Source organism: Sarcophilus harrisii, chromosome 1, assembly GCF_902635505.1.
Source record: "Sarcophilus harrisii chromosome 1, mSarHar1.11, whole genome shotgun sequence".
NCBI lineage: Eukaryota > Metazoa > Chordata > Mammalia > Dasyuromorphia > Dasyuridae > Sarcophilus > Sarcophilus harrisii.
Genome location: NC_045426.1, coordinates 211,633,935 through 211,647,055, shown reverse-complemented (window position 1 = coordinate 211,647,055; position 13,121 = coordinate 211,633,935). Strand labels below are relative to the sequence as shown.

At 35.5% G+C, this 13,121-nt stretch overlaps 1 protein-coding gene across 6 annotated transcripts in view; it reads left to right on the top strand.

Moving 5' to 3' along the window:
• The window catches only part of FOCAD (focadhesin), a 352,199-nt gene that overhangs the window by 314,829 nt on the left and 24,249 nt on the right, over positions 1-13,121 (top strand). For all 6 annotated transcript variants that reach the window (XM_031969053.1, XM_031969044.1, XM_031969047.1 and 3 more), the window contains 5 exons: positions 368-439; positions 1,218-1,320; positions 2,908-2,988; positions 9,092-9,220; positions 10,710-10,825. In XM_031969053.1, coding sequence (XP_031824913.1) covers positions 368-439; positions 1,218-1,320; positions 2,908-2,988; positions 9,092-9,220; positions 10,710-10,825 — 501 coding nt within the window. The remainder of the gene's footprint in view (positions 1-367; positions 440-1,217; positions 1,321-2,907; positions 2,989-9,091; positions 9,221-10,709; positions 10,826-13,121) is intronic.

The window sequence follows — 13,121 nt, the reverse complement described above, 5'->3', positions numbered from 1 at the left end:
AGGAACCAATGAAAAAAAAAAAAAAAAACGATTCTTCATTTGAATTTGTAAAACTGAAATATCTATTCAGCTTTGGTCTGGCATGTTGACCTAAGAAAAGGATATTAAATACAAAGTACAGGAACCTCAAGATCCATTAGTGGGGAACTCCATCTAATGCTAATATTTTTATTTTGTTATTGTCTTCTTGTCTTTATTTTTGATGTTTTCTACTAGTAACTTTTTTGAGATATTATGATGTGTTTGGAAGCAAAAACATAAAGAGAAAGCTTCTGCTAGCTTATTAGATGATAGTAAATGCATCTGGAATGCTACTGTTTACTCTAACTTTGCTTTAATTTGTTTTTTTTTTTTTTTTCATTTGCAGCTGAAATCAGAAACAATTCAGACTTCTCACATTCAAAGTCAACTTAATGAAGTAATCAGAACCATAACTCAGGTGAGAATGGGAGCTTTCTTCTTGGATAAGAGTTTTCTGGGCAAGAAAAGTTTTCTTCTCAGTATATATCCTAATACTAGCAAATTGATTTTTTTCCTTTTTGCTGAGAATTTGAACCTCTTGAAGATAGGTCTGTGATCTTTCCCTTATCTTCTTATTAGATAGTCTTTTGTGATGTGTGCTTAGGTTTCAAGCTCAATGGATTTTCATTTTAGATATGCTACTTTTTTGAGAGAATTCTAGAAGAAGGGACTAGAGGTTGTTATCAGTGGACATGGTATGAGGTATTGGTTACCTAATGCTACCTCCTATATATATATATATATATACTCTTCTTATAGACCTTAACACTGAAAAAATCCTGGCACCTCAAGGAAAAGATAGTGGATAATCAGGTAACCAAATACTAATTAAGATCAGGAGGCACTAGTGGTTGGCATATAGTTGGGTAAATCAGTTTTGATACTTTAAGTGGATTAACAGTGTGATAATCCCATATTAGTACTTGAAGGTTTGTTTGTTTTTAATCATAGGGATTACAGTCTTGTATAGATTTCTCTTTATTTTATTTTATTTTTTTAAGGGTGAGGGTTAGGAGAATTCCTGTATAACTAACTGGTTCATTGGCGTGGAGTTCCTTCTCTGATGTTGGAGTTTGTTGTCTTTGTACTCTCCATCATGGTCAAGTTATGGCCAAGATTATCAGCAGAGGGATTTTGTGAGTGTCCTTTTCTTTGGCATGAGTTTGTGATTTGTATTGCTGCATTTTTCTCTATAGGTCATCAGTTTCTCTGGAGTGATTGGACTTCAGACAAATGCAGCTTGGCTTCTTGGACATCTCCATCTGTCTAGCTTGTCCTCAAGTCAGAGTAGAACATCTGGTAAGAGTACTTTAGCTCTAGTTCAGATTTCATAATGTCCCCAGGTTTCATAAACTCTCTCCATATGGTCCTATTTTGTTTGGGACTTTTTTGTTCCACTAAGAAAAATAATGGGATAAATTTATTTAAAGAGTTGAAGCTCATCTGTCTTTGAGATAAAATTATGACCCCTAATTTGATTAATCTTTTCCATTTCTAGATTTTTTTACTGAAACAACTAAAACTGCCCTACAGTTTTCATGCATTTATTTAAGCCCATGCTTAGTGGTTTTAGGTCAAGGGCTTCACATTAATACATTAGGGAGTTATAATCCAAATTATTATATGAATCTGATGAATCATCAAACTCAACCAAAATAAATGCTGTGTTATTAGAAGGTACTTTTTAAATCTAGTTTTACCTCTCACATAGTAATATGTATCCTAATCAATTAATAATCAAGTATTTATTAAGCCAGGTACCATGTTAGGCCAGTGCAATACAAGGATAAAGAAGAAACAAAACAATTGAAAATAACTTATGAATGCTTTTAAAATGAGAGTCCGCTGTAATAGGTTTCTTCCTCTTTTATCCATTCTGCTTTGCACTAAAGTTATTTTCTTCTTCATAGAGAAAACATATTTTTCTCAGAATATTTAACTTTACTTAAGTGTAAGAATATGTCAGAAAATTTTGATAAAAATAGTGATAGAAAATGAGTTTATGCCATTCACATACAATATGTAGCCTATATTAGGCTGTTACTTTTTAAGTAGGCTTCTTTTTGCAATATTGTAGAGAACACATTTGACTTGTGGCAAATTCAGTTCTATACAGTAATGAATTATAATAGGATTTACTGCTACACCAGAGGAGGTTAGAATAGATGATATCTTACCAGAGGAAGTTTGAATAGATGATATCTAAGTTCCTGTCCAGCTCTAAATCCTATAATCCATCTATAAAAATAAAAGTTACTGATGCCTTCTTTATAAGGGAACTTTCCAAATGAGTCATTCATGGCACTGAAAGAACCAAACAGTCATGGAAGACTGAGAAAAGAAAGAGATTAGGAGACTTCTAGTTCCTATTCCAGGGCAGTAGCTAGGACTGTTCACTTAGCTGTCTACACATTATGAAATGATTTGTTGGCACTGATACAAGTTTTGAATTTTCATGTATCATTTCTACAATTCAGTACGTCCTAGAGTGGCCCACTTGACAGTGCTTTGAATAATGCAGCTTAGCAATTTCCTTCCATCCCCGGAGAGGTCACTCTGATTGAGCTCATTGGTGGAGCATTAAGGAGGTGTTTACTCCCATACACACCCTGCTCAGTGGGTTACCGAAACGATCCAGTCTCAATGATTGGCAGCCTCACAACTTCTGCCATTGTTTTAATTTGCTAGCAAAGCCTAAATGATTACTTGGACATCAGTCACTTAACGTAATAGAATTAGTTGCAGCCACGGAGTATTGTGCAGAGATTAATGGCATAAACATCTCAGCTTTGTCTCTAGGTTGAAATGGCAGCAGGAGATCATTATCTTTCCTTCATTAGTCCCGCCAAGTTCACTGGCTAATTTGATGGTTTTCTGTCTCTGCAGTTCCTGCTGACTTTAGCTATTTGCCTGAGAACAGCTTTATTAGGGCAGCTGTTGACTTTATCATTGAAGGAGGGAAGAAAGGTAAGAGAGCAAATTCCTTGGTTTTTAATCTTTCTTTCTCCTTATGTACCATAGTAAATAATTGTGTTCAAAAGTGTGCCACTTTAGAGCTAAAAAGCATAGAGTTTCTGGGGGGGAAGATGACTGGGGGATGGGAGGGAGGCAGAAAAATGTCTTCCTTTGCCTTAAATCCTAAACCACTCTGTAGCAAAGCCTACCAAGAATCTTTTCTATACAAGAGTTTAGTTACACATGCACACACGCGCGCACACACACACACACACACAACAACAACAACAACAACAAAATAGTGTCTAGGGTTTGGTGGACTTGTTGTAGACATTACTCTTTGACTGGAAATTCTCAACAGATTTCTTTTTCTTGCCAGCTTAAATCTTGGATGCCATTGAATTGTAGCTTATATGTCAAGTACATTTTGTTTTAATGGGCCTCTTTTTATAACAAAGTCTTTGTTGCATCCCCCACACATAATCTGCCAATCGACATGTATTTAGTATCAATTGTCAGTTTTTATTACATTGAAACCATGTGTTCTGATGCTTATCCCACATGTAAATAGTTTATTAAATTCACATTTCTACCCTCTGTACTTTTTCTCTATTCTTTGATTCTCATCTATTCCATCATAAGCTGGTTGATGTCAGAAATTGATTCTGTTACTTTATACAGCAATTGGAATAATGCCATGTAGGCACTTAATAAAATCTTTTAAAAATATATATAATAATGTTCCATTAAGGGCTTTTTGGAATAAGTTGAATTGAATACCAACCTGGCCAAGGGAGGAGTTTCATTGGGGAGGATGTTATCTGGATTTGATTGGACTGCTTTATGTAAAACCAACTTTCTATTTTTTTTCTCAAGGAGTTAAAAATTTTTCTGGCCTATAGGAAAGTAATGTGATTATTCATATTAAATGATTTTTGAAGACTGCTGTCCCCCTAAGAATGTAACTTCCAGAAGTCATAAGATTTTAAGAGTTTAGTAGGGACCCTTAGAGGTCAACACAAGAATCCCTCAATGCTTAATGATACAAGTAAGTTTCCAAATTGTGAACTACTCTGACATGCTTAAGAAAAAATCACTTTAACATTTGGAGATCTAGAAAATATACTGTTCTTTTTTCACCATGATATGCTGCTCTTTGCTTTAATGTTCCTTAGATTTAAAAAACAGATATAATTTCATTACTAATGACAGCAGTGCTTAACACCTTGATCAAAGCATTATAAAAGAATTGATTTAATTATTAAGAATCTGAAACCTACTAAAAGTGACTTACAGATTTTGTGATAAAAACAAAAAGCTAGGAGTATGGGATGTTTTCATATCTATCTTTTTAAATAAAGCAAGTATGCATTTTCTTCTGATTTAAGCATGATGATGATGACGATGTGAAGAATTTATTTGCAGAAGGAGGCAGAACATTTGTAGAGGCAAAAGAAGGATAAACTGTTATCCTGAGCAAATGGAATTTGCTCATTTGGACTGCCCAAATTTATATTTTCTTTGCAGGAGAGGATTTCCTTTTTGGATCCATTTGTGAATTCTTAGGAAATCCAATAGCCTTTGTGAGCAGCCAAGCCACAAACCAGCAGCTTTGCTCTCTTATATGCCTGATAACTCAGGTACAGTTGAACTGGTGGCAGTCCTGTACTGTCAATTTGCAACCCATTTGAAAACAGGTACAATAAATACTCTTTAAAAAAAAACAAAAACAGACATTTCACACTTGTGGATTGTGGGAGAGAGCTGCCTCCTTGTTGAAGTTGCTGACTAGATTCAGTAGAAAATCCATTCAGCCTTCCAAATTACTGATGATGACCCTAGAGGCGTGGGGGCCGTGGGAGGCTGACCTCAGCCTCAGAAGCCCATTTAAAACAAACAAAACAAAACCCTGTTCAGTGGGACTAAATGGGATGGCCAAATACAGAGGTGTGCATGCAAACCAGTGTTTTCTTCTTCAATATGCTCAGCTCATTTGAATTTTAATAACTCCCTTCTGTAGCAGCCTTTGAATTAAAATGTCTGGATGTCACTCATTATAGCCTAGCAGGGCTGTAGTAGGGAGGATGACAATTTTGGTGAGCTGTCTTGAAGAAGAAACTCTTTTAAAGGATAAAAATAAATCATTCTTGGCATGAGTAGAACAGAAGAAACTATCATATGACTTCCTGAGCCTCTCTAATAAAAGACTATCTACTTTTGATGTTAGTAATTTAAAGAATGAAATGCATATGGTGAATTATTTAGCCTATGCCAGCAGCAGATGGGTTAAAAAACATTTTGTTCTTTGGGCAGCCAAAAGTTTTGGTCAATTAGTCTTTATTTCTGAAGAAGGGGACCTCTTGTGAAAGACATCTAGATGACCCCATAAGCACTTGAAAGCCATTTATAGTACCTGAGGTGGTCAGTAAGCCTGTTGCTTTTAGAAGCACATTTGAACACTAAGCACAACAAGACTGCTTTTCTAAGGATCTCCATTCATTATTCTGAATGTTTACATGTTTTCTCTTTTACGATGTAACCTTTTCTTTCCCTGTCTCAGTATTAAATTTCTTTCTTACATTGAATCAAGCTATTTTTTCCCTTTTTTTTTTTTAATCACTTCGATGAAGTATCACCATATTTCCTCAAGGACATTACTTGGCCAAACTGTATCTGCATTTTATTGAGAACTGTCTTAGAATTTTTATATCATTTCATTCATACCCATAGGGTACTCAGACGATTTGTCTATGGGTTATCTGTTCATTCATGCTTTTATCTCTTTTTTTAGCCCCCAAATTAAAGGCTTAACAAAGAAAGACATTAAGTAAGCACTCACTGTTTACAAACATAGGACAGAATGACCCATGTATTATTTTTCAACATCACCTTTTTATGTCTAGTTGTTGGTTCATAGATTCCCATTTGAATGAAGTAGCGTTCCTCCAGATATTCCTCTACTTGATATGGCAGTGCCACAGAGAACACAGAACAAATATACATGGTAATAGAAAGAGCTCTAGACTAGGAGAATTATGTTTTAATGTCAGGGGAGTAAGAGAGAAACTAGAAAGGAACAAGCATTTATTATGTACCTACTCTGTACCATGTGCTGTGTTAAGTAATAGACCTTGGAGAGAGCTGCTCTTACTATCTCCATTTTACAGTTGAGGAAACTGAGGCATGTGGATGTTATCCCTGGATCTATGCCCTGGATCATGCTAGGAAGTACAAAGGACAAACAACCTTTGTGAGTAGGAATAGGAACTGCCCCACTGGGGACATCACTGGAACAGGTCACTTGAGCAACACAATTCATTCTGTCTGTCTCTTCATGTTTCTTTCTCACTGAAACCTCCTACGACAACCTTGGGATTTACCCACTACATTTCTTCCTTAAGGACCATGCCTTCTTCAACTCAAATCACTCTGACTCTCATTGATTGACCAATAATAGGTTCCAGGTCAAGCCACAGTTTGTTCATTGTTATTTGGGCCTCTTAATGCAGAGTGAACGTAAATAGGAATTGTTTCTGTTTTGTCCAGGAACCCTGAGGGTTTTCCTCTGCCAGATTGAATTTTTTTTTAAACTAGGTAAAAGAGGCTATTCGGTGCCTTGATGCTTACTTAGCCTTAATCACTGAGTGAGACTTGTTAAGATCTTGGTCTTTAACTTTACAAGGCCAAGATTCCCTACTGCATCTAGGGCCATTTCTGGTTGTCCTGATCTTTATCTCGCCACTGGATACAGATGGCACTAGAGGAAAAAGTGAAGCTGGTGACTTTGCACAGCCCTCTCTCACTAAAATTCAGCTCCCTTGCATGCCATAATGTCACCTTCCTGATGTCTTAGTCCTCTTTGAGAATGAAGGACAAACAATAATAACAATTAAGACCTAATATGAATTCAGGTATTCTTGACTCTGACTACTGTCTCAGGTAGCTGCCTGCAATTAATTCATTATAACCATAGAAAAGTCATTTCATTTCTCAAGGCTTAATTTTCTTCATTTAGGAAATGACAGGCCTATATTAGATGATATCTAAGATGTTTTCTCATTATTTTATTATTCTGTTCAAACATTTTGAATAGTATTCAGTAGGATTATGCTTCCTACTGAGTGGATGCCCATCAATTGGAGAATGGTTGGGTAAATTGTGGTATATGAATGTTATGGAATATTATTGTTCTGTAAGAAATGACCAGCAAGATGAATATAGAGAAGCTTGGAGAGAATTACATGAACTGATGCTAAGTGAAATGAGCAGAACCAAGAGATCATTATATATGTCAACAACGATACTGTATGAAGATGTAATCTGATGGAAGTGGATTTCTTTGACAAAGAGACCTAATTCAGTTTCAATTGATCAATGATGGATAGAAGCAGCTACACCCAAAGAAAAAAACACTGGGAAATGAATGTAAACTGTTTGCATTTTTGTTTTTCTTCCTGGGTTATTTCTACCTTCTGAATCCAATTCTCCCTGTGCAACAAGAAAACTGTTTGGATCTGCACACATACATTGTATCTAGGATATACTAGGACATATTCAACATATATAGGACTGCTTGCCATCTAGGGGAGGGGGTGGAGGGTGGGAGGGAAAAATCGGAACAGAAGTGAGTGCAAGGGATAATGTAAAAAAAAAAAAATTACCCTGGCATGGATTCTGTCAATAAAAAGTTACTATAATTTAAAAAAAAAAAAGGATTATGCTTCCTGCTAGAACTTCTCTTCACACTCCTAAACCTGCTCTGTTTTCTTATCTCTTTTCATTTTTTCTCTTCAATCAAAATTTCATTTACATCAATCCCAACAATGTGTAATATGACTTAAGTTGCCATATGTGTTGTAATCAATGCCAAGTTATACATTTGATATTTTTGATCCAAATGTATTTTTGGTCCAGTAATAATGATTAGTTCCATGATAACATTTCTAAAATGTTGAGTGTTCCCACTTAAAATGGAAGGGTAATACATTTCATTTATTTCAAATGCATATTTTGATTGGCAGATGTGCTTTGTCTTGAAATTTTACAAACAAAAATAACATTCATCTGGGGCATTTCTTTATAGAAATGAAGTTGATGAGAATGTATGTTGATGAGAAACAAGAAGTCCTACTTCTGGCCAGTTCCACCTTAACCAAAGTTGGTATAGGAGCCAAAACATACAAGAAATTTTTGGTGAAAAATTTGCAGTTTGGAATGTAGTTTAAGTGAATAAATAAAACCCTAAGCATTTGGAGTAGGCAGCTAGATGACATATTACATAAAGCACTCCTGATGTTAGGAAAACCCGAGTTAAAATTTTCCCTCAAACACTTACTAGCTGTGTGATTGTGGACTAGTCACTTAACTTCCATCAGCTTTCCACTGTAAAATGGGGACAGTAATAGCACCTGCCTCACAAGATTGTTATGAGAGTTTGATGAGTATATGTAAAATTACATATAAATGCCAGTTATAATTATTATAAGAAGGAGTTTGTTGCAATATCATATCCAACTGGGAGAAGGTTCCTATGAGAGTTAGTTCCCGACTTGTACAATTATATCTGTATCTTCTTTCCTCTCTTTGCTACCAAATCAGTACTTGGCTCAAGTTCCTGTGAGTTATGTATCTGAATTGAACAGCTGACTCTAAGATTATTAGCGTGTAAATGATTGGTATGCTTATATGGTGGGTGTATTGGAATTCCCTCCAAAAGACTTGTTAATGTAAGTGAATCTCCATTCAGAAGAATATATATCAGAGGAATATCAGAATATTTATTTTGGCTGGCGTTCTGAGACCACCACCAAGTGGCCCCCAAGTTGGCTCTTTTTCTCCCAAATTTCATATCCTCTAGGGTATGATGATCCATTGTTTAGTATGGATGCAGCTTCTGCACTCATCACCCTTCTTTGCTTTGGCTATTACTTCTCTATTCCAAATCATCGTAAAGCTGGGGGTGGGAGTGGAGCCGATTATTGCTCAGTCAAATGGAGAAACTCATGAAAGAGGGAATTCTCTTCTACTTTTATTTTCTCATAGATCTCCGTGGTCATCATTGTTTTCTTTGAAGAAATGCTTTTGTGATAGTGATTTGTTTGTTTCTTTGTTATAGGGCCTGAATCTGTTCCTCCTTCTTATGTGAAAGTAGCTATGAAACCCATAGCAAGTGTTGGAGAAAGTCACCAGTACCCTCCTGTGAATTGGGCTTCCCTCCTTTCCCCTCTGATGAGACTGAATTTTGGTAAATATGTGTTCAGAATATCACAATCTCTATTCCATGCAGTATGACCTCACTAGTGAAATATGGGTCAGGCCGTTAGAGCTTGCTTCTTTCCATTCCTGAATGGTGGTAATATGATTGTTGTCATTGGTTAAGAAACTTCACTGATCTGGGGATGTACTCAAAGAGTCCCCAAGACCCTTTTGGAGACCTTGAGGTTATGATAGTACTAAGGCATTTTAATTTCTAATATGGTAAATGTTGATAGAAATAACCCCCCTAAGTGAAAGCTCTTGGGGTGGGATAATTTTTAAGTGTAAAGTTTGAAAATTGCTGTCTTAATGGAATTAAGATATTCTTTGTAAGAGAAGTCATGATGAAAACCCAGAGTGTGTGTGTGTGTGTGTGTGTGTGTGTGTGTGTTGAGAACCAGTTTTGACAAAGAGCTTGAGAATGCTAGGCAGAATTCTCATTCTCATAAAATAAATTCTCATAAAATTTTGCCTGAGGATAGCACCCTCAAGAGACTTGCCAAGTCCATGCTTCCAAGTTAAACAAAAGTAATTATCCATGGAGATATTCTGTACCTGAACCATATAGATTTAGGAACATTTCATTGTTTTTATTTTCCCACAGAATCCTATTGAGGAAAGCAAACTCACTACTATAAGTAGTGGCCAATTCTCTGGGCCACTTGTAAATGTTTTTCTAGACCAATGTTTTCAAACTCAAATAGAAATGGATCCCTACAGTCTACATATTGACTTAGAAAACCAAATTCACATTGTCTATATTGTCTATATTGTATTTTTATTTTGTTAAACATTTCATTTTATTTACATTTATCCACTTTATTATTATGCTTTTATTCATTTTTATTATACATATATTACACTTTATTCACATTTATTTATTTTGTTAAACGTTTCATTTTAATATGGTAGGAATTTTGAAGTTTTGTAGAGAGCAGTGAATTTTGACATTTCTATAATCTAGACTCAACAGTTCTTAACCTTTTTTTGTGTCATGGATGAACCTTTTTGACAATCTAGTGAAGCCCAGAAGCCCCTTCTCAAAACATTTTATTTCATTCATAAAACAAAATAACACAGGATTATAAAAGAACAAATTATTTTGAAATATAGTTATCAGTTAAAAAAATTTTTTTAATAGAATTCAGGTTTTGGCCTCTGAATTACATAGTAATTCAGCACAATGATGGAATATGTCTGATACTGGTTTATTCAATTTGAATCCTCTAATCCTGAATGAGAGCTGTTACAGCTTTATTTTAAAACTAAATTCACAGAAATGGAAATGACCCTGTCAGCTTTGTATTGACTTGAGAATATGCTTAAAATGGCTTCTTCTTCCTGTTGGAGGGCCTGTTGGAATATTCATTTTAAATGACATCCCTATATCTGGGAAAGAAAATCATGTCTTGTATGTTTAATTTGAAATATCTTAAATCATTAGAGAAAATGCTATAGTAATTTTTTTTCTCTTTCAGGTGAAGAAGTTAAGCAGTTATCCATTGAAATTATAGTGACTCAAGCACAATCATCTCAAAATGCAGCTATGCTATTGGGGATGTGGGTAGTACCACCACTAATCTACAGTCTAAGTGTATGTAGTAAATAACAATTTGGGTGTTATTAAAGAACCTAGTTCCTTTTCTAAAGAATTTCTAAAGTTGGCAATTTTTTAAAAAAAAATCAGTCCTCTATTCCCAGATGTTATTTGGTAGGAGATAGAAAATAATTAATTGATTGACTCTGGATCTCTAACATGTAAAACATTATCCTAATTTTACATTTGAAAAAACTGATGCTCACTCACTTAATTGTGTTTGTGTGTGCTGTCAAGAGTGACACAGCTGATCTTTTGACTCCAGGATTAGTACCTGTTCTTTTCACATGTTTCATCACTATGGAGTTTCTATTGCAGTCCCATATTCATTCTTATATATTCACCCATTATGCTACTTTCATGGTGTTTGCACTGCTAGCCAGCAAAGGAAACACTTCGCTACATCCTTATTTATAAAAGTCATAAAATTAAACCTATTTTACAACTACTTCATTCTATTTCCTGTTTCAGTAAAATCCTGATAAGATGTTACTAAAAATGAACAAATAAATGAATGAAAACACTATTAATACTATGCTAGGGGCTGAGAATATAAATGCAGAATGGCCCAGGCTCACCCTTAGGAGTTTGCCTTTTTCAGGAATGACTGATTGCACACATAAAAGAATAGTGGCCAGGAAAAGGAGTGTTGATACAAAGAGAATGTGAGTGAAGCCATTGGGCAGCTGAGTGTCATATCTTTTCTAGTAGCAATGGTTGCATTGATTTGAATAGCCAAGAGTAATGTGAAGAAAATAAATTGGAACCAAGGCAGAGGATGTGAGAGGGGATGGAAAGGAAGCCAAGCAGGCTCCAGTTTTCCTGGTCTGAATGGGATAATTAGGAGGATTTGGCTCCCTCCTTGCCCATAAGAGATTCACTCACCCACCTACTCACCCATCAATTAGGGCAGGTTAGCTATATGGCATAGTTTCAGGACTAGTAAGAGTGGAAGGGCATTGTCTCTGGAGAGTTGATCTATGGATGGGTAGAAGGAATCAGTCAGAAAACAAATGATAGGATGCTCAGGGAGGCCCTGGTTTTTTCAGTGGATGTCTAGCCATAGCATGAGGTATGGCTTGGGGCTATAATTGCCTTTCCACAGCAAATCAGAGCATTTTACATCTGGAAAGAAATGTTTTCCTTGAAGTTTAGAGGTTCCATCCAGTATGCTAGAGACCTTCCTTGCATGTGAACAGCCCATGTTTGCTTCCTGTCATACATTTCCCTGATGACATCTTTTACACCTGTTCCTTTATGAAGTTCCTGATTGTTTTGCAACCTACCAATACCTACCATGCTCCTTTCCACTGCACAGTGTGATATTTATCTTCAGTTCTTCAGTAACCAGCATCTACCATTTCTTATTGTTATATACAACACTGGTAAATTGTTGATTAAAAACGTGTGCCTTTGTAAGCAGTGACAAAATAGTTTCAGAGAAACGTAGGAAGAGTTGTATGAACTGATGGCAGAATAAAGTGAGCAGAAGCAGCAGAATAGTTTGAACAATAAAAACATTAAAAAAAATTTTTTTTCTTTTAAAACTTAAATACTCTGATCAATGCAACAATCAACCACAGTTCCAGAAGACCAGTGGTAAAGCATGTTGCCTATCTCCTTTCAGAGAAGTACTGCACTCATGGAGCAGAATAAGACTTACACAGTCATAATGGGAATTTGTTTTGCTTGATACTACATATGTCTATTATGAGGCCATTGTCTTTATTTCCCATCCCCACCCCCCCATCCCTGTCAATTAAGGTTTCCATGGAGGGGAAAGTGAGTAATTGAATATTCTTTTAAAATGCACAGATGAGAGTAGTATGAGGCTGGAAAAAAATAGACAACAGCTTTTCAAGTTAATATTTTTTTCAATAGTATTTTATTTTTCCAAATACAGCCAGATACATTTCAACATTCACCTTTGCAGAACCTTGTGTTTCATATTTTTCTCCTCTCCTCAAGACAGCAAGCAATCTGATATAACTTAAGCATGTGCAGTTCTTCTAAACATATTTCCATATTCGTCGTGCTGGGCAAGAAAAATCAGATCAAAAGGGGGAAAACCATGAGAAAGCCAAAAAAAAAGAAAAAGGAGAAAGATGGAAAATACTATACTTTGATCCACATTCAGCTTCTGTAGTTTTTTTCTCTGGAAGTGTATATGGCATTTTCTGTACTAAGTCTGTTGGAATTGCTCAACCTAAATGTTCAGTTTTATAAATCTATTAAAAGCAATCTTTATGTAGTAGAGATTTCTAATTTTATATACAGTCTTTCCCCAATACAC